The following is a 15,462-nucleotide window of genomic DNA, read 5'->3' as shown; positions in this document are numbered from 1 at the left end:
TTCATGGTGTCACTTATTTCTCTGATTCTATTTTCATGGATTCTGAGTTGTTTTTCCATAGCCTCCTCTTTTCCCTTTTTATCTATTATATTGTCTTCCATGTCACTTATTTGTTCTTCTGCCTCACTTACCCTAGCTGTTAGATTATCTAGATTGGATTGGACCTCATTGATAGCATTTTTAAGTTCTGCCAATTCAGCTTTCATTTCTGCCCTTGGAGACTCTATGTTGGCATTAATTGATTTCTCCATTCTAGCTATTGTCTTCACAATTGCTAGCCTGAATTCCATCTCCAACATCTTGGTTATATCTGCATCCATTTGTAAATCTGCAGCATAAGTCATAATCTCTGAGTCTTTTCTATTTTGGGGGTTCTTCCTCCTAGTCATTCTGTTGATGGGTGGTTGAGGGAATGTATAGAGTCCAAATTATTGACCAGAACCGAAGCAAGATGCACCTGTTTTCTAGGGACGTTAGGGTTGCTGGCCTCTTGTTTTCCCAGGCTGTCTTCTGCAGGAGGGGCCTGCTGCACTGTTCCTTAGGCAACCCTGTTTGGGCGGAGTTGCCCTGCCCCCCTGTGGTGGGAGATGGGCTCAGCGGGAATCAGTTTTGGGGGCTTTTGTTCTCTGGCAGCTTTCCCTGGCGGCTTTCCACGTTTCTTCCATGAGTCAGAGCAGAAGAGACCATTTCCAACCCTCTGCCTCAGAGCAGAGAGATCACAGTCTGTTCTTCAGTGAGCTCTCCAGGCCACACTGTCTCTGTTTCTGTCCGTGCTGCTATAACTGCAGCATCCTGGGTTGTGCGCCCCTCTGCAGCACCCCCAGTCCTGCCTCCAGGTCGGGCACGTCTCTGCCCTTTGTGCTTCTAAAACCGGGAGCCACTCCCAGTTCACCCACGTGACCTCCGCCGCTCCAGGTTTCCGCCCCAGGGGCTGCCCTAAAGTCCTTTCCCCACCCCTAAGGGTCTGCAAGTCTGTGCCCCTTCCCCAGAGCGCAAGGCTGTTGCTCACCGGCGGTGTAGGATCCCCATGGCCAGGCTCCCTCCCGCTGCCGTTCATCCTCCAATATCTGCCCGTGGAATCACGGCTCCCACTTTGTACCTCAAAACCAGCCACCCGCGATATTCTGTTTGTAGAGATCCAGATCTTCTTACATCTCAGGCTGGTTTTGTGGGTGCTCAGAGTGGTCTGGTAGATATCCAGCTCAATTCTGGGGACCAGTTGAAATAGGGTCCCCTACTCCTCCGCCATCTTTCCTCTCTCCATACATCATTAGTTTTTGATGCAGTGATCCACGATTCATTGTTTTTGTATAACACCCAGTGCTCCAGCAGTACATGCCCTCCTTAATACCCATCACCAGGTTAGCCCATCCCCCCCACCTCCTCCCCTCTAAAACCCCGTTTGTTTCTCAGAGTCCATAGTCGCTCATGGTTTGTCTCTCCCTCCAATTTCCCCCCTTTCATTTTTCCCTTCCTTCTCCTAATGTCCTCCATGCTACTCTTTATGTTCCACAAATAAGTGAAACCATATGATAATTGACTTTCTCTGCTTGACTTAGCAACTTTTAAAATTCATAAAGTCAGTAATTAGCAATCAGAAGATATATTGGAGAAATTATATTATTAATAAATATGAGCAAAACTAACAAACACCTAGGGAATTCCATTGAAGATATCTAGAAACTATTTGAAGAAAACTATAAAACTTTCATAAAAGACTTAAGAGAAGACTTGAAAAATTGAGATAACAAATCCTAGAAGGGAATGACCTGGTGTTATATTTCTATCAGTACTTCTTCAAATGAATATGTGAGTTGAACACCATCCCAATGACATTAATAAATGGGGAGAAGGAGTGGGTAGTCTAAATGGAAGTCTAGAGGCAGACACAACTTAGAATACTCATTAGTATACAATAAGAACAATTTTGAAATCAGTTGGAAAAGGACCAATTATGTCATATTTAGTATTATGATAACTGGCTGATCACAGAAAGAAATAAGTTAGATCCCTACCTCACATATTATATCTCAGTAAATTCCTCTTGTGTAAATTGCAAATGCATTTGAGATTGAAATATAAAAAATAAGAACAACCACCACCAGAAATAACTACATAAGTAAAATGGAAACTGAATGAATAAGGGAAGTGATGAATGAATGAACAAATGAACAGAGTAAAACGACCTCAACAATTCAAATACAAAATGCACTTGTATGCATTCCTTGGTTAGGGCCCTGTTAAGATCATCAGGCTGTAGCTCCTTTGATGTGTGCAACCTCTCTGTCCCTTAAGGCTGCGGTAACAAAATATCACAGACTGGGTGATAAACAACAAAGTTCATTTCTCACAGTTCTGGAGGCTGCCAGTATGGTCAGGTGAGGGCCCTTGTCCATGGTGCAAACTTCTGGTTGTACCCTCACATGGTGGAAGGGATGAGCCAGCTGTCTGGGGCCTTATATATAAGGACACTAATCCTATTTATGAAGGCTCCGTCTTTATGACCTAATCACTTCCCAAAGACCCCACCTCCTATTACCATCGCTTTGGCCATTAGGTTTCCAATATGAATTTTGGGGAGACATAAACATTCACCCACAGCATCCTCTTCTCTAGCTTGTCACTTATAATCACCCTTCAATTCTATAACCCATAATGACCGCCAGTGGAACTCACCTTACCTAAGTCACCCTACCTGGCAGTATGTCCTCTTAGTGGGAGGGATCCATTTGAAATGACTTCCAGGCTGACTCCATGCAACACAGGCCACCCTTGTCCATGGAAAACAGGCACTCTTCCCTGTTAGAGGAAAGACAGCTTGTTCCCACTCCAACCTCAGACACAACTACTTGCCCTTCAGATTAGTCAAGCCTGATTCAGACAGTAGTCTCCTGTGTCCTCATGCTCCAGAGAACCAGAGAAAGCACTTCCAGAAATCATAAGGGAAAAGAGCCAGCAAAATGAAGCATTTAAACTTCTCTACATAAAAACCATGTCAACAAAGTTAAAAGTTGAGGAACAAAATTAGAAAAAGTTATTTGCAAAATATAAGACAAAATGTTAACATTCTTAACATGTAGAGACTTACAGATCAGAAGAAAAAGAACATCACAACTTAAGAAGTGGGCCAAGATTTTGAGAAAGCCAAGAGGCAAAACATGCACAGTCAGGACTGTATAATGTTTCTCAAGCTTTTCTTTATCTCTCCCTCCTGTGATATTTTAATATTGCAGATAAAGTATATATCTGTTTATGTAGGTCATGGATATCTGTACCTTATACATAGTAAGTTATCTGCCCTTCCTCCAAGAACAGATTGTCAACACTTTGGGAGCAATATCATAGCTGCTGAGAATGCATAGGATAGTAATTACCCTTCAGAGGAAGTAGATGGTGACCAGAAGGGGGAACAAAGGGACTTCTTGGGTGTGTCTATATTGTTGTTGGGTTTTTTATGATGCGGTAACCTGTGTGTGTGTGTGTTCACTTTTTGAAACTTCATAGGGCTCAGTACTTACAATTTATTTCCTTTTCTACATGTATGTTATAGTGTAATGAAAATTTTACATTAAAAAGTAGATCCAGTACACAAATGAACAATTAAGGGGGAAAAAAAGAAATATAAGTGGCCAATGAGCCTGTGGAAAATAATAATAATCAAAGAATGATTAAGACACAGAGTTACCATTTTTCACCTAATTGGCAAAAGTTAAAAAGAAATAATATCCCATTAGAGGTGCCTGGGTGGCTCAGTCAGTTAAGCGTCTGCCTTTGGTTCAGGTCATGATCCCAGAGTCCTGGGATCCAGCCCTACATAGGGCTCCCTGCTCAGCAGGGAGTCTGCTTCTCCCTCTCCCTCTGTCTCTTCACCTGCTGGTGTTCCCTCTCTCTCAAAAAAATAAATAAAATCTTTAAAAAATAATAATATCTCATAGTTTCAAAGGAATAAAAAAAAGGGCACCCTTGGGCACCTGGGTGGCTCAGTCGGTTAATCGTCTGCCTTCGGCCCAGGTCATGATCTCAGGGTCCTAGGATCGAGGCCCACATCGGGCTCCCTGCTTGGCGGGGAGCCTGCTTCTCCCTCTGTCTGCTTCTCACCCTGCTTGTGCTCTCTCTCTTTCTGTCAAATAAATAAATAAAATCTTAAAAAAAAGAAAAGAAAAAAGACAAGGGCACCCTTATATACTGTTGATAGAGTACATTGGAAGGCAATTTGAAAATGTATCAACAGAAAGCCATTTAACTCAGCAATTTTGTTTTGAGAAATTTTGCCTTAAAATTTTGAATAAATTTTCTAAGATGTATGATCTAGAATAATCAATGCAATATGCTTAATAATAGTAAAAATTGGGGAAAAAATAAGTAAGTTTCCAACAATAGGAAATTGATTATATATTTGGTAGATCTGTTTAACATAATGTTATTTAACCGTGCAAAATTATAAAGCAGTTTCTTAGCACGGTGGTTGAGAGCAAAGGCTCTGGATTAGTTTGCTTGGATTCAAATCTTCATTCTCTTCTTTAACTAGCTAGGGCCTGAGATAAACTCTATGCCTTCCTAGTCTTCAATTTTCTGAAAACTGAAAATACATTGTTAAGAGAATAAAACAAGTTACAGAACAGTATGTTTATTATGAGTCCATTTTTAAACATATATCTTACTTGAATATTTGCATTGATAAAGATGGTTATATTTTATTTTGTAGTATCTTCTGATTTTTCTGAAATAAGCTCATATTTCCCCAGTTAATTATTTCCTTAAAAGTCAATGGAGTCTAAAATTAAGGCACAGACTTATGAAAATAGTTCTGGCGTTTCCAAGACTTGCCCACTGAATCAGACTGACCAAATTTTCCAGTTCCCAAAGGGAACCTGCCACAGGCTATGTGAATTCTTGAGCTTACACTCGTGGTTCTCAAATTTTAGCTTACATCAGAATCACCTACAGGGCTTGGAAAAATACAGGTTGTTGGCCCCACCTACAGAGTTTCTGGTTCAGCCTGGCTGGAATAGAACCCAAGATCTCACATTTCTAATGACTTTCCAGGTAATGTCCATGCTGCAGCTCTGGGGACTACACTTTGGGAACCAATGGATACTATCCAGCATGGCTGACTTTTTTGACCAAATTAGTCAAACATTTTCCAAAATGCAATGGTTTTTACTTTCTGTGGAGTGAATACCACATATGCCTGGGGGATGAGGTCTATAAATAAAAACTGGAAAGTAGGTAAGAGACAAGCCAGAAAATCAGTGAAGCAAGTTAGTTTTGATTGTTGAGTGCATCCTGCCACATATTGCTGCCCTAGATTTCCAAATCCGGGAAAGGTTAAACTCAGGCAAACAGAAGAGAAACTTTTGTTTCCTTTCTTCCCCCTCCCCCCACTTTTATTCTACAAGGGTGTTTAGTTTCTTGGTGGTGGTTTTCCTGGTTAAGAGCAGATGTGTACTAACAATTATTTGAATGCCTATGCTCTATAAGTCCTTTGTGCTGCTAGCAACTGTTAGTCAGATGTTCACTTCTAAGAAAACAAACTCATGAAATGCCGCAAGACTACTTCTGTGCCAAGGAAAGCTCATCTCTACTTGGAGACTTTTCTTTCTTTGAGAAGAAAAGCCCTGTGCTTGATTCAGCTCATCAGGGAAACCTGAAGAGTAAGCACACCTCAAAACTGTCTAGTGGAGAATATCTATTCAAATTATAATTGCAATTTTCAGAAGTAGCCTTCAAATATTTTCATCCTAAAAACATCAGAAAGGACACATTAACTTAGGAATTGATATGACTGGATGTAATGGGCAATTAGTTTCCGTTTCCAAGTTTCAAATGTGATTTTTATGTTAGTTGTAACGTACCAATTTGCTGAAATTTCTACTTCTCAGTTTGAGAACATAGTCTAAAATCATTTGATAATTCATCTCCCTCTTTATCTTCCTGAAGTTTTCTGCTATCATTTCATTCAAATTAGCAAGGCTCTTTCTGTGTTTCTTTCTCAAATATTTGTGTCTAGATCCAGGAAATGTACAGTATCACTAGTCTGAACTATTGAAAAAGGGGCCAGCCTGAATCTACAAAATGTCTAAATTAAAGCAATCTCAAGTAAGTATCATCTTATGGCTTTCAAGTTCCTATGAGAATAAGCAGTTTCTAAAAAATTGCTACCAAGTAGAGATCTTTTCTTTTTTTTAAAAAAAAAGCAATTTTAATTAACACAGTTTTATGCAAATCAATGTCATAAACATACTCTAAAGCAGTGGATTAGATTAAATAAGCTGTAAAGATCCCCACATCAATTAGTTTCACCTTCTTAATTTACAACAGCAAAACTCTTCTTCATAAACAGTGCCAGTTTCTTTCTGACCAAATTATTGTAAATTCAGATTAATGAGATTTCATTCTATTTCTCTCAAGCCTCTTTATTTTCCTTTAAGAGTATTTTTAAAAGGAAACAGACTCTCAGAGGAATTGTTTGAGAGTAGGAAAATGAAAGTATATCTTTGTTTCTGAAAGCCTTTTGGCAATTTCCTGATACCCATTATAGTTCTGACAAGATAATTGCCCTTTGCTTGACAATGACAGAAATTACAGCACAGCCAAATTGCAACTAGCAGAGATATTTCTGCAAGTGCAGATTTGGCTTTGTAGGTTCAACAAAGCCAAGCAAGCATAACAACTCAACAAGATATCCCAATAATTTTATGTAAGTATAATACTTGCCAGCAAGGTAATACCTGGGATGATTGAACAAAGTTGAAACTCATAGAATTTCAGAATATGTAGATTTTCCACCATCTTCTCACCCACACAAATAACATGAGATACATGAACCCTAGAGATTTTTTAATAACCTGCCAATCAATGTTTTTGCAGTCAGTAGGCTGAGAAGTCAAAACTAGAGACCAGTTCTCCTGATTCCCACTAAAGAGCTCTTGACACTACCCCATACTGTTCATAGCTAAAATCAGAGACCATCCACATCAAGGGTGTCACCAGACTATTCCAGGTGCCTCCTGTTTTTGTACTGCCTGCAGGTCACAAATTGTTTTTACAATTTTAAGTGGTTGAAAAAATAAAAATAAGAATACTATTTTGCAACATGTGAAATTATATGGAATTCAAATTTCAGTATCCATAAATAAAGTTTTATTGGTACACACCCACAGCCATTCTTTTGTGAATAGTTTATGACTGATTGCACTTTATAGTAGCAGAGTTGAATAGTTGTAACAGAGACCATCTGGCCCACAAAATCCGAACTATTTTCTCTCTGGCCCTCCATAAAATGTTTGCTGTTGTAGATAAGTACCTGGCCTCTTCGCAACTTGGGAAGAAGAATCCTCTAGATTTATTAGCAATTGTCCAGATTTCCAAATCCAGTGCACATCAATGTACATCAAAGTTTAGTCTCTTCTACTTCATTTAGACAAAAAATCTTGTTATATCCAAACACACTGAGAATACAGATTAACTTTCATTGACATTGGCACCTATGTATATCCCTCAACTTGAGGAAGACCAAGGACATTGTCAATGTCTACCCCTAACTTCCCACATCCACGTCCCCAGTTCAAGCAAAGTGGTTCAGATGTGGGCTGATATCCACGGCACAATTGGAACCGCCAGGTGAGTCTGCTGGCAGGTTGTCATGAAATGCCAGCCTGCTCCCAGATCAAGTCTAAGAAACAATCTACAAACAGGATATTCTGGACAAAAAGTGACTACAGTCACAGTTTGGAAAATAGTCTTCACATGTGCTGAACAGAAAGAATTGGTGGTGGTGAAATAAGCTTGTTAATAACACCCACACTCTACTATTAGTCAGCATCAGTTTGAAGGCCAGCAGTCTTTATGTTCTGACTAAAAAGTATAAACCAGTCAGTATCAATAAAAATCCAGCAGAAGTATACAGTCCATAAGCATAATATTGGTATTTTCTCCTGCATCTGATTTTTACTGATTTGACTGATGACAGCAAGCCCAGTGTTTGGCACATGAAAATACCACTGAGCAGGTTTTCAGTATCCCATTTGATAAATAAACCTCCAGGATGAGAACAAGTAGGCTCAACATAGCAATTTGGAGATCCATTGTCACTAGCCAGTTTGTGGCTGTTACTGACCTTCAGAAACTAAAAAAAAAATACTAAAGTCAGAGAGAAAGAGAAATAAAAATCACTATGAATTTATTTGTACCTTTGGTTCGGACTATAGCTGTGCTTTCTTGGGATTAAAAAAAATTCCCATATTTACATAACAAAGACAAAATGTTGAATATAATTTCTAGAACCACTCAAATACTCAGACCACCAACTGCAACTTGATATGACTCAGGCACCTCCACCCAATTAGGATCTGGCCTGAATATTTGCAGGAAACAAGCTCATTAAGTTTTTGTGAGTGTTTTGTTTCCCCAAGGTCTTCCTACATTTTTAGCTCTTCAGTGTGAAGAGCAGGAGGAGGAAAGCAGCTCTCAATTAATACAAATGAGCCATACTTTTCAGTATTCCTTAATGAATACCCCATCCAGACAGCCCAGTCTAACTTTGAGAGGTATGGCTTCCTGATGTAGAAAATGTCCAACCATCCTGGGACTCTCTCATATCTGTTTACTAAGTTTGAGCTGTGAACACCAAACAGAGAAATTCTATAAAAATGGGGGTTGGGAGTGGGGACTGTTATTTTCTGCAAATGAAGATAAGCCCCTAGATGCAAAACCACTCGTAACTCAGCTGTGAGACATGTGGTCATAGAAAAAAGTATATTTGAATATTAGTTTACTATCTACTTGACCACTGGAAATCCAGAAGAAGGCTGGATCTGGAGACCTAATATGGACACCAGCATTTCCTCTCTTCTTCCTCTCCGCAAGCCAGGGCTAATGATGAAGACTCACAGAGGGCACTTTCTCAGGATGTTCTTGGATACACCCACGTCTTACTAGTTAGTTGGCTCTTTGATTGCTTACAACACATTCTATGTTATCCTAAGGACTTTTAATGAAGCATCTGTTATAGATAAACCCCTGGATGGCAGACTTGGGGAAGATGAAAGTGGAGGAAGATATCCCAGATATGCACTGTGAAGTTCTACTCATCATTTCTGGGTGACTGGGCCAGGACGCAGTTGTCACCTGACTCTCTGGGAAGGAAAGGCTCATGGGGAAATTTACCAAGGTGGCAATATTTGGGCACCCTCCATCCTTGTGGGAGGCCTTCTTCAAGTATGAGTGTTTTCAAGGTGGAGCTCACTACCTAATCACCTTGTTGTCCTAGCATCATGTGACCTCTTGACCTTCTTCCCTCTAACATCCCCTACTCTGGGCTTAGTCCTATCTTTTTTCTCCATCAAAAGACAGCATACAACTCAACAAGCACCTACTATGTGTGAGTACTGCACTATACTGTGGGTGTACTCTGTGGTTGCCAAGATGAACATCCTACACACAGTATCAGCACCCCAAGGGCTCTTTCTGTAGTAGAGAAGATGGCCTCATGAAAGTTCAACTTAGTAAGTGTTATAATCATTATGTAATGAAGCGTATGTGATCTCAGAAGAAAATGACCAAGTTTGCCTGGGGAAACTGAGAACAGCATCTAAGAAAAGACATCATATGAGGTGGATGTCAAAGAATGAGTGGGACCTTAAAGAAGACCATTCTATGTGGAGGAAAGACCACCCCAAATGTCAGGGAAGCCTAAAACAGCACCTCTCCCAATCTCCCTGGAAACTTGGAGGAGAGGTAGCCAGAGGCCACTCTTTAGTGGAAGAGCTGAGGCCAGAACCCAAGGCTGTCATGCCCAGGCCAATGGCCTATTCACTACCTATCCTTGGGGCCATTCCCTTTGGGATGCAGTCTCCATTAGATAAAAACAAATCTGATGAGTGATTATGTGCCCGTGTTTTATCTTTAAATTTTAGTATTTCTTTTTTCTCTGTTATCTTTGATGCAGAGATAATAAAGTTTTAAATGACAGTTTAAAATTTTAACTCCCCACCCCACCCCACCAAAATTGTTCTGCTAGAACCCTTGTTTTACTATGGTTTCTGACAATCTGAAGGTAAATGAATTCTAGATTGAGAAGAAAGGCCACCAGCCATCTGTTGTATGACAATGCGACCAGTCAGGAAGGACAAAGATGATCCATGAAATGTCCTCTTTCATATCAAATGCAAAATAACTCTTTGAACTCACTAGTCCATGCCTTCTCAAGTTTAACCCTTCACCATTTGAGCACAGTAAGCAAGATAATTTGCCAATTTAATAAAATTCTGGTATCACACTATGTATAGTAAAATATGTTGATCCTTAGGTTGAAAAAAGCATGTTTATAGTAGTCCTGAATATGCTAACAATATTCCTTTAATTTAAATCTGAGTTAAATCTGCTTCTATGCTCTGTGGCTGCAAATTACAATATCTCTCCGCTTGTACATTTTTATGTTCTGCCAAGTGTATCATGTACCCAGCACTGTCCAATAAAAATATAATGCAAGACACATGTGGAATTTAAAATTTCTAGTAGCCACATTAAAAAAAAAGTTTAAAGAGGTAAACTTAATTTTATAATATGTTTTGTTTGACCCAAAATATCCAAAATAGTATTCTAGAACCACTCCAATACTCAGATGTAAGTATATCAAACCACTCAAGATGTAATCAATATAAAAATATTGATGAGCTATTTTACATTAGTTTATTATTGTTGCTGTTGTACTAAGCATTCAAAAAATAATTTATATGGACAGGGAAAGAAACAACAAATGTTGGAGAGGTTGTGGAGAAAGGGGAACCCTCTTACACTGTTGGTGGGAATGCAAGTTGGTACAGCCACTTTGGAAAACAGTGTGGAGGTTCCTCAAAAATTTAAAAATAGAGCTACCCTATGACCCAGCAATTGCACTCCTGGGTTACCCCAAAGACACAGATGTAGTGAAAAGGAGGGCCATATGCACCCCAATGTTCGTAGCAGCAATGTCCACGATAGCCAAACTGTGGAAAGAGCTGAGATGCCCTTCAACAGATGAATAGATAAAGAAGATGTGGTCCATATATACAATGGAATATTACTCAGCCATCAGAAAGGATGAATACCCAACTTTTACATCAACATGGATGGGACTGGAGGAGATTATGCTAAGTGAAATAAGTCAAGCAGAGAAGGTTAGTTACCATATGGTTTCACTTATTTGTGGAACATAAGGAATAGCATGGAGGACATTAGGAGAAGGAAGGGAAAAATGAAGGGGGGGAATTCGGAGGGAGAGATGAACCATGAGAGACTATGGACTCTGAGAAACAAACAGGGTTTTAGAAGGGAGGGGAGAGGGGGGATTGGTTAGCCCAGTGATGGGTATTAAGGAGGGTACATACTGCATGGAGCACTGGGTGTTATATGAAAACAATGGATCGTGGATCACCACATCAAAAACTAATGATGCATTGTATGGTGACTAACATAACAAAATAAAATTAAAAAAAAATAATGTATATTTTACTCTTATAGGATATCTCAATTCAGACACTAAATTTTCAGTGTTTAAAGTGAAATAAGTAGAATATAATCCTACACAAATAATAAAGTTGTGTTCAGTGGAAAATATTTTACAGTGCTTCAGTTTTTAAGCTTAAAGCTAACTAAAATTAAATGCAATTTAAAACTCCTTTGCACTAACCGCATGTAGCTAGTGACTACCATATTGGACACTACAGATCTAGAAGTTAAAGTGATGGCAAACAGAAAGATGTGAGGATCATTATTATTTTCTTTTAATAAGGTGTAGAGATAGTGTATAAGAAGGAATCAGAGCATAAGCATATAAAAATAGCAGAGTGGTAAAAACATGAACTTTGGAGTTAGACCAGATTATCTGTTGGTTTTTATCTGTGACCTCTGTGTACCTCAGTTCTCTAATCTGTAAAGTAATGTTACTTTTGAGCTTTTTAGATTAAATGAGACTATTTGGCTTTTAAGATTAAATGAGATAATCTAAATAATGGGCTCTGAAATCTAGCATATTCCAAAGGTTTAATAAGTTATAACTGGATTTACTATTATCTATAGAAACCATGGGATCTGTTTGGATTTAAGTGTGGGGTCCGTCAGAGAGGGTTATAACTTAATTAATCACTTGAGGGAGGTAGGGTGAGAGGAGAGAAAAATTGTGGTATTTTTTTGTAGATTTTATTGCATTATCAATATTTAAATAGAAAAATGTGCCAATCCTAACTCTACAGCTCAAAGGATTTTCACAAAGCAAACATACCTGTGTAACCAGCACCCAAATCTAGAAACAAAACATTTAGAGAATCTCGAAGTCCTCTTTGTGCTCCCAACAAAATTAACCACTATACTGACTGCTAACACTATAGGTTAGTTTTGTCTGTTTGTTAACTTTATATAAATGGACCCAGCCTGTATGAGTGTATAAGTGTCTGACTTCTTGCACCCAACAACATATTTGTGAGATTTTTTTCATTTTGTCATGTAGGGTAATAGATTGTTCCTTCTCATTACGGTGTTTAATTCCACTATGTAAATAACTCCACAAGGTATTTAATTTGTTCATTCTACAGTATGTGGACATGTGGGTTGTTTCTTGATTGTGGCTGTGGCAAATATACCGGCTACACACTCTCTGGTACATGTCTTTTGGTGATGGGGATGCACTGGATTTTGAGTTTTCAAACTTGTTGAAGAGAAGATGCACTCATCCCATCATTTCATGTGCAGGAAGCTTGGATAAGCATGAAGAATTGGAGAGCCTTGTGGCTAAGTTCCTGAATGTAGAAGCAGCTATGGTCTTTGGGATGGGATTTGCAACTAACTCAATGAATATCCCTGCACTAGTCGGAAAGGTGAGAATTTGTTAATATAATTGTCTTCTGCTGTGTTATTCCTAAGAATCACAACTCTGAGCAGGTCCTTCATTAGAAGTATGGCAGAGAAGGTCCTTTTTCTAGGAAAATCTGATTGGATGTCCAGCTTTTTAAATAAATATTCCAGCTTAGTCCAGCAAATCTGTTTATAAAGATATTCTGTTTATAGAATTGCAGTCCTAGACGTGGGTCAAATTTCATCTTTGATGATAGTTTAGCAAGATCAATGAAATTTTAAGTCTCCCACGTCCTCATTTACAATGTAGAAAACGCTTATGGAGCATTTATTTGAACAAAACATTTTGCTCATGCCACTCATTCATTTATTCATTCAACAGACCACTTATTGAGAAATGACTTTGTCCTCATATAAAGCAAGATACAGTGCATACAAAAATGAATAAGACCTGTGCCTTATAAATGTATGTTGTTTACAGTCTAGGGGGGAAACAATGCACCAAATAAAATAGGATGAATACCACAGAAAATCCAGGCACATACATGGAGAAGGGCAAAAGAGTTGCTTCCAAGTTCTTCTTGGGAAAGGCTGAGATGCCTATGCAAAGTGGGTGACATAAGAACTGAATCTGGGTGGGTGGAGCAAAAATGGCAGAGGAGTAGGAGACCTAAATTTCCTCTGGTCCCAGGAATTCAGCTGGATAGGGATCAAAGCATTCTAAACACCTATGAACTCAACAGGAGATCGAAGAAAAGAATAGCAACAACTCTCTGAGCAGAAAAGTGAACACTTTCTGGAAGGTAGGACGTGCGGAGAAGTGAATACAAGGCGATATTCGGGAGGATAGATGGCGGGGGAGGGGGCCTCCATTAGCTACTTCTGGCAAGTGATAGATCAGCAGAGCACAAAATCGGGACTTTTAGAAGTCGGCTTCACTGAGGGACGTCGCTTCAGTGGCTGAGCGGGGGGTGGAACCCTCGCAGGACAGTGTGGTCTCAGGACCCTCGGGGTCACAGAAAGACCAAGGGGTGCCTGAGTGTGGCAGAGCTCCCAGGTATTGGAGCGGGGAAGCTGGCTGCAGAGACGGAGCCGAGGCACGGGCTCTCAGCTCGGGGTTGCCATAAACCGTGATCCACAGCACAGTCGGGCCACTGCTCCTCCAGCAGGGACCCAACAAGCGGCAGATCAGGGGAGACTCCCCTTCCTCCCTTGGGAGGAGCAGCACGGGAGCACACCACAGGGATCTGCTGGGTTTGGAGACTCCACACGGGGTTGGGTGCCAGAGATAGAAACGCTCGGTCACAGGCCGGATGAGCACAAGTGCAGCCAGAGACTGTGGAGACGAGAGTGATTGACTGCTTTTCTCTGGGGGCTCACTGAGGAGTGGAGCCCCAAGCTCTCAGCTACTCCGGGCAGGAGATTGGGAGGCCGCCATTTTCACTCTTGGCCTCCAAAGCTATATGGAAAGCTTGCAGGGAACAAAAGCTCCCTAGAGCAAACCCGAACAGATTACGTAGCCCAGGGTGGGACAATTCCACCTCTGGCAAAGACATTTGGGAACCATGGCAACAGGCCCCTCCCCCAGAAGATCAGCAAAGACAGCCAGCCACGACCAAGTTTACCAATCAATGAGAATGGCAGAACTCCAGAGCTAGGGGAATACGTCACATAGAATTCATGGCTTTTTCCCATGTTTCTTTAGTCTTTCAAAGTTAAGGGTTTTTTTTTTCTTTTTCCCTTTTTCAACCAACATCTTATCAATCCCTTTTTTAAAAAGTCTTTATTTTTCATTTTTAGAGTCATATTCTATCCCTTCATAGTAGTTAACCTTATTTTTGGTATATTAAAATTTTGGGATACAGTTTCTTCTAACAGATCAAAATATACCCTAAATCTCTAGTGTATGGCTTTGTTCTAGTCTCCTGCCTGATCACATTCTCTCCCTTTCTTTTTTTTAAATCCTCTTCTTTCTTTTTTCAACTAACTTATCTTATCAATTCCTTTTATAAAATCTTTTATAATTCTCACCTTTGCAGTCATATTCCATCCCTTCATAGTATTAACCCTTATTTTTGTACATATATAAGTTTTCCTTTCTTTAAAATTTTGGGAGGCACTTTCTTCTAACAGACCAAAATACACCCCAAATCCAGTGTGTGGCACTAATCTATGCACCAGTCGGATCATATTTGATCATATTCTGTTTTTTTGTTTTGTTTTGTTTTTATCTTTTTCTTTTTCTTTTCTCTTTCTTTCTCTTTCTTTTCCCCTGGTTTCAGGTCTTTTCTGATTTGTTTAATATATCTTTTCTGAGGACGTTCTTACCCTGTTAGCATTTTGTTCTCTCATTCATCTTTTCTCCTCTGGACAAAATGACAAGATGGAAAAAATCACCTCAACAAAAAGAACAAGAGGCAGTACCGACTGCCAGGGACCTAATCAATACGGACATTAGTAAGATGTTGGAACTAGAGTTCAGAATGATGATTTTAAAGATACTAGCTGGGCTTGAAAAAAGCATGGAAGTATTAGAGAAACCCTTTCTGGAGAAATAAAAAAAACTAAAATCTAACCAAGTCAAAATCAAAAAGGCTATTAATGAGGTGCAATAAAAAATGGAGGCTCTAG

The 15,462-nt window shown here is 39.6% G+C and overlaps 1 protein-coding gene across 1 annotated transcript in view; it reads left to right on the top strand.

Moving 5' to 3' along the window:
* LOC145723692 (serine palmitoyltransferase 3-like) overlaps nucleotides 1-12,922 on the top strand; it is a 19,448-nt gene extending 6,526 nt beyond the window's left edge. Inside the window, exon 3 of the mRNA XM_081832202.1 lies at nucleotides 12,730-12,922. Coding sequence (XP_081688328.1) covers nucleotides 12,730-12,869 — 140 coding nt within the window. The 3' untranslated portion in view covers nucleotides 12,870-12,922. The remainder of the gene's footprint in view (nucleotides 1-12,729) is intronic.
* The last annotated feature ends 2,540 nt before the right edge of the window (nucleotides 12,923-15,462 follow it).

Source organism: Leptonychotes weddellii, chromosome 10 (assembly GCF_054177405.1).
Source record: "Leptonychotes weddellii isolate Sample4059 chromosome 10, ASM5417740v2, whole genome shotgun sequence".
NCBI lineage: Eukaryota > Metazoa > Chordata > Mammalia > Carnivora > Phocidae > Leptonychotes > Leptonychotes weddellii.
This window is presented reverse-complemented; position numbering and strand designations above follow the sequence as displayed.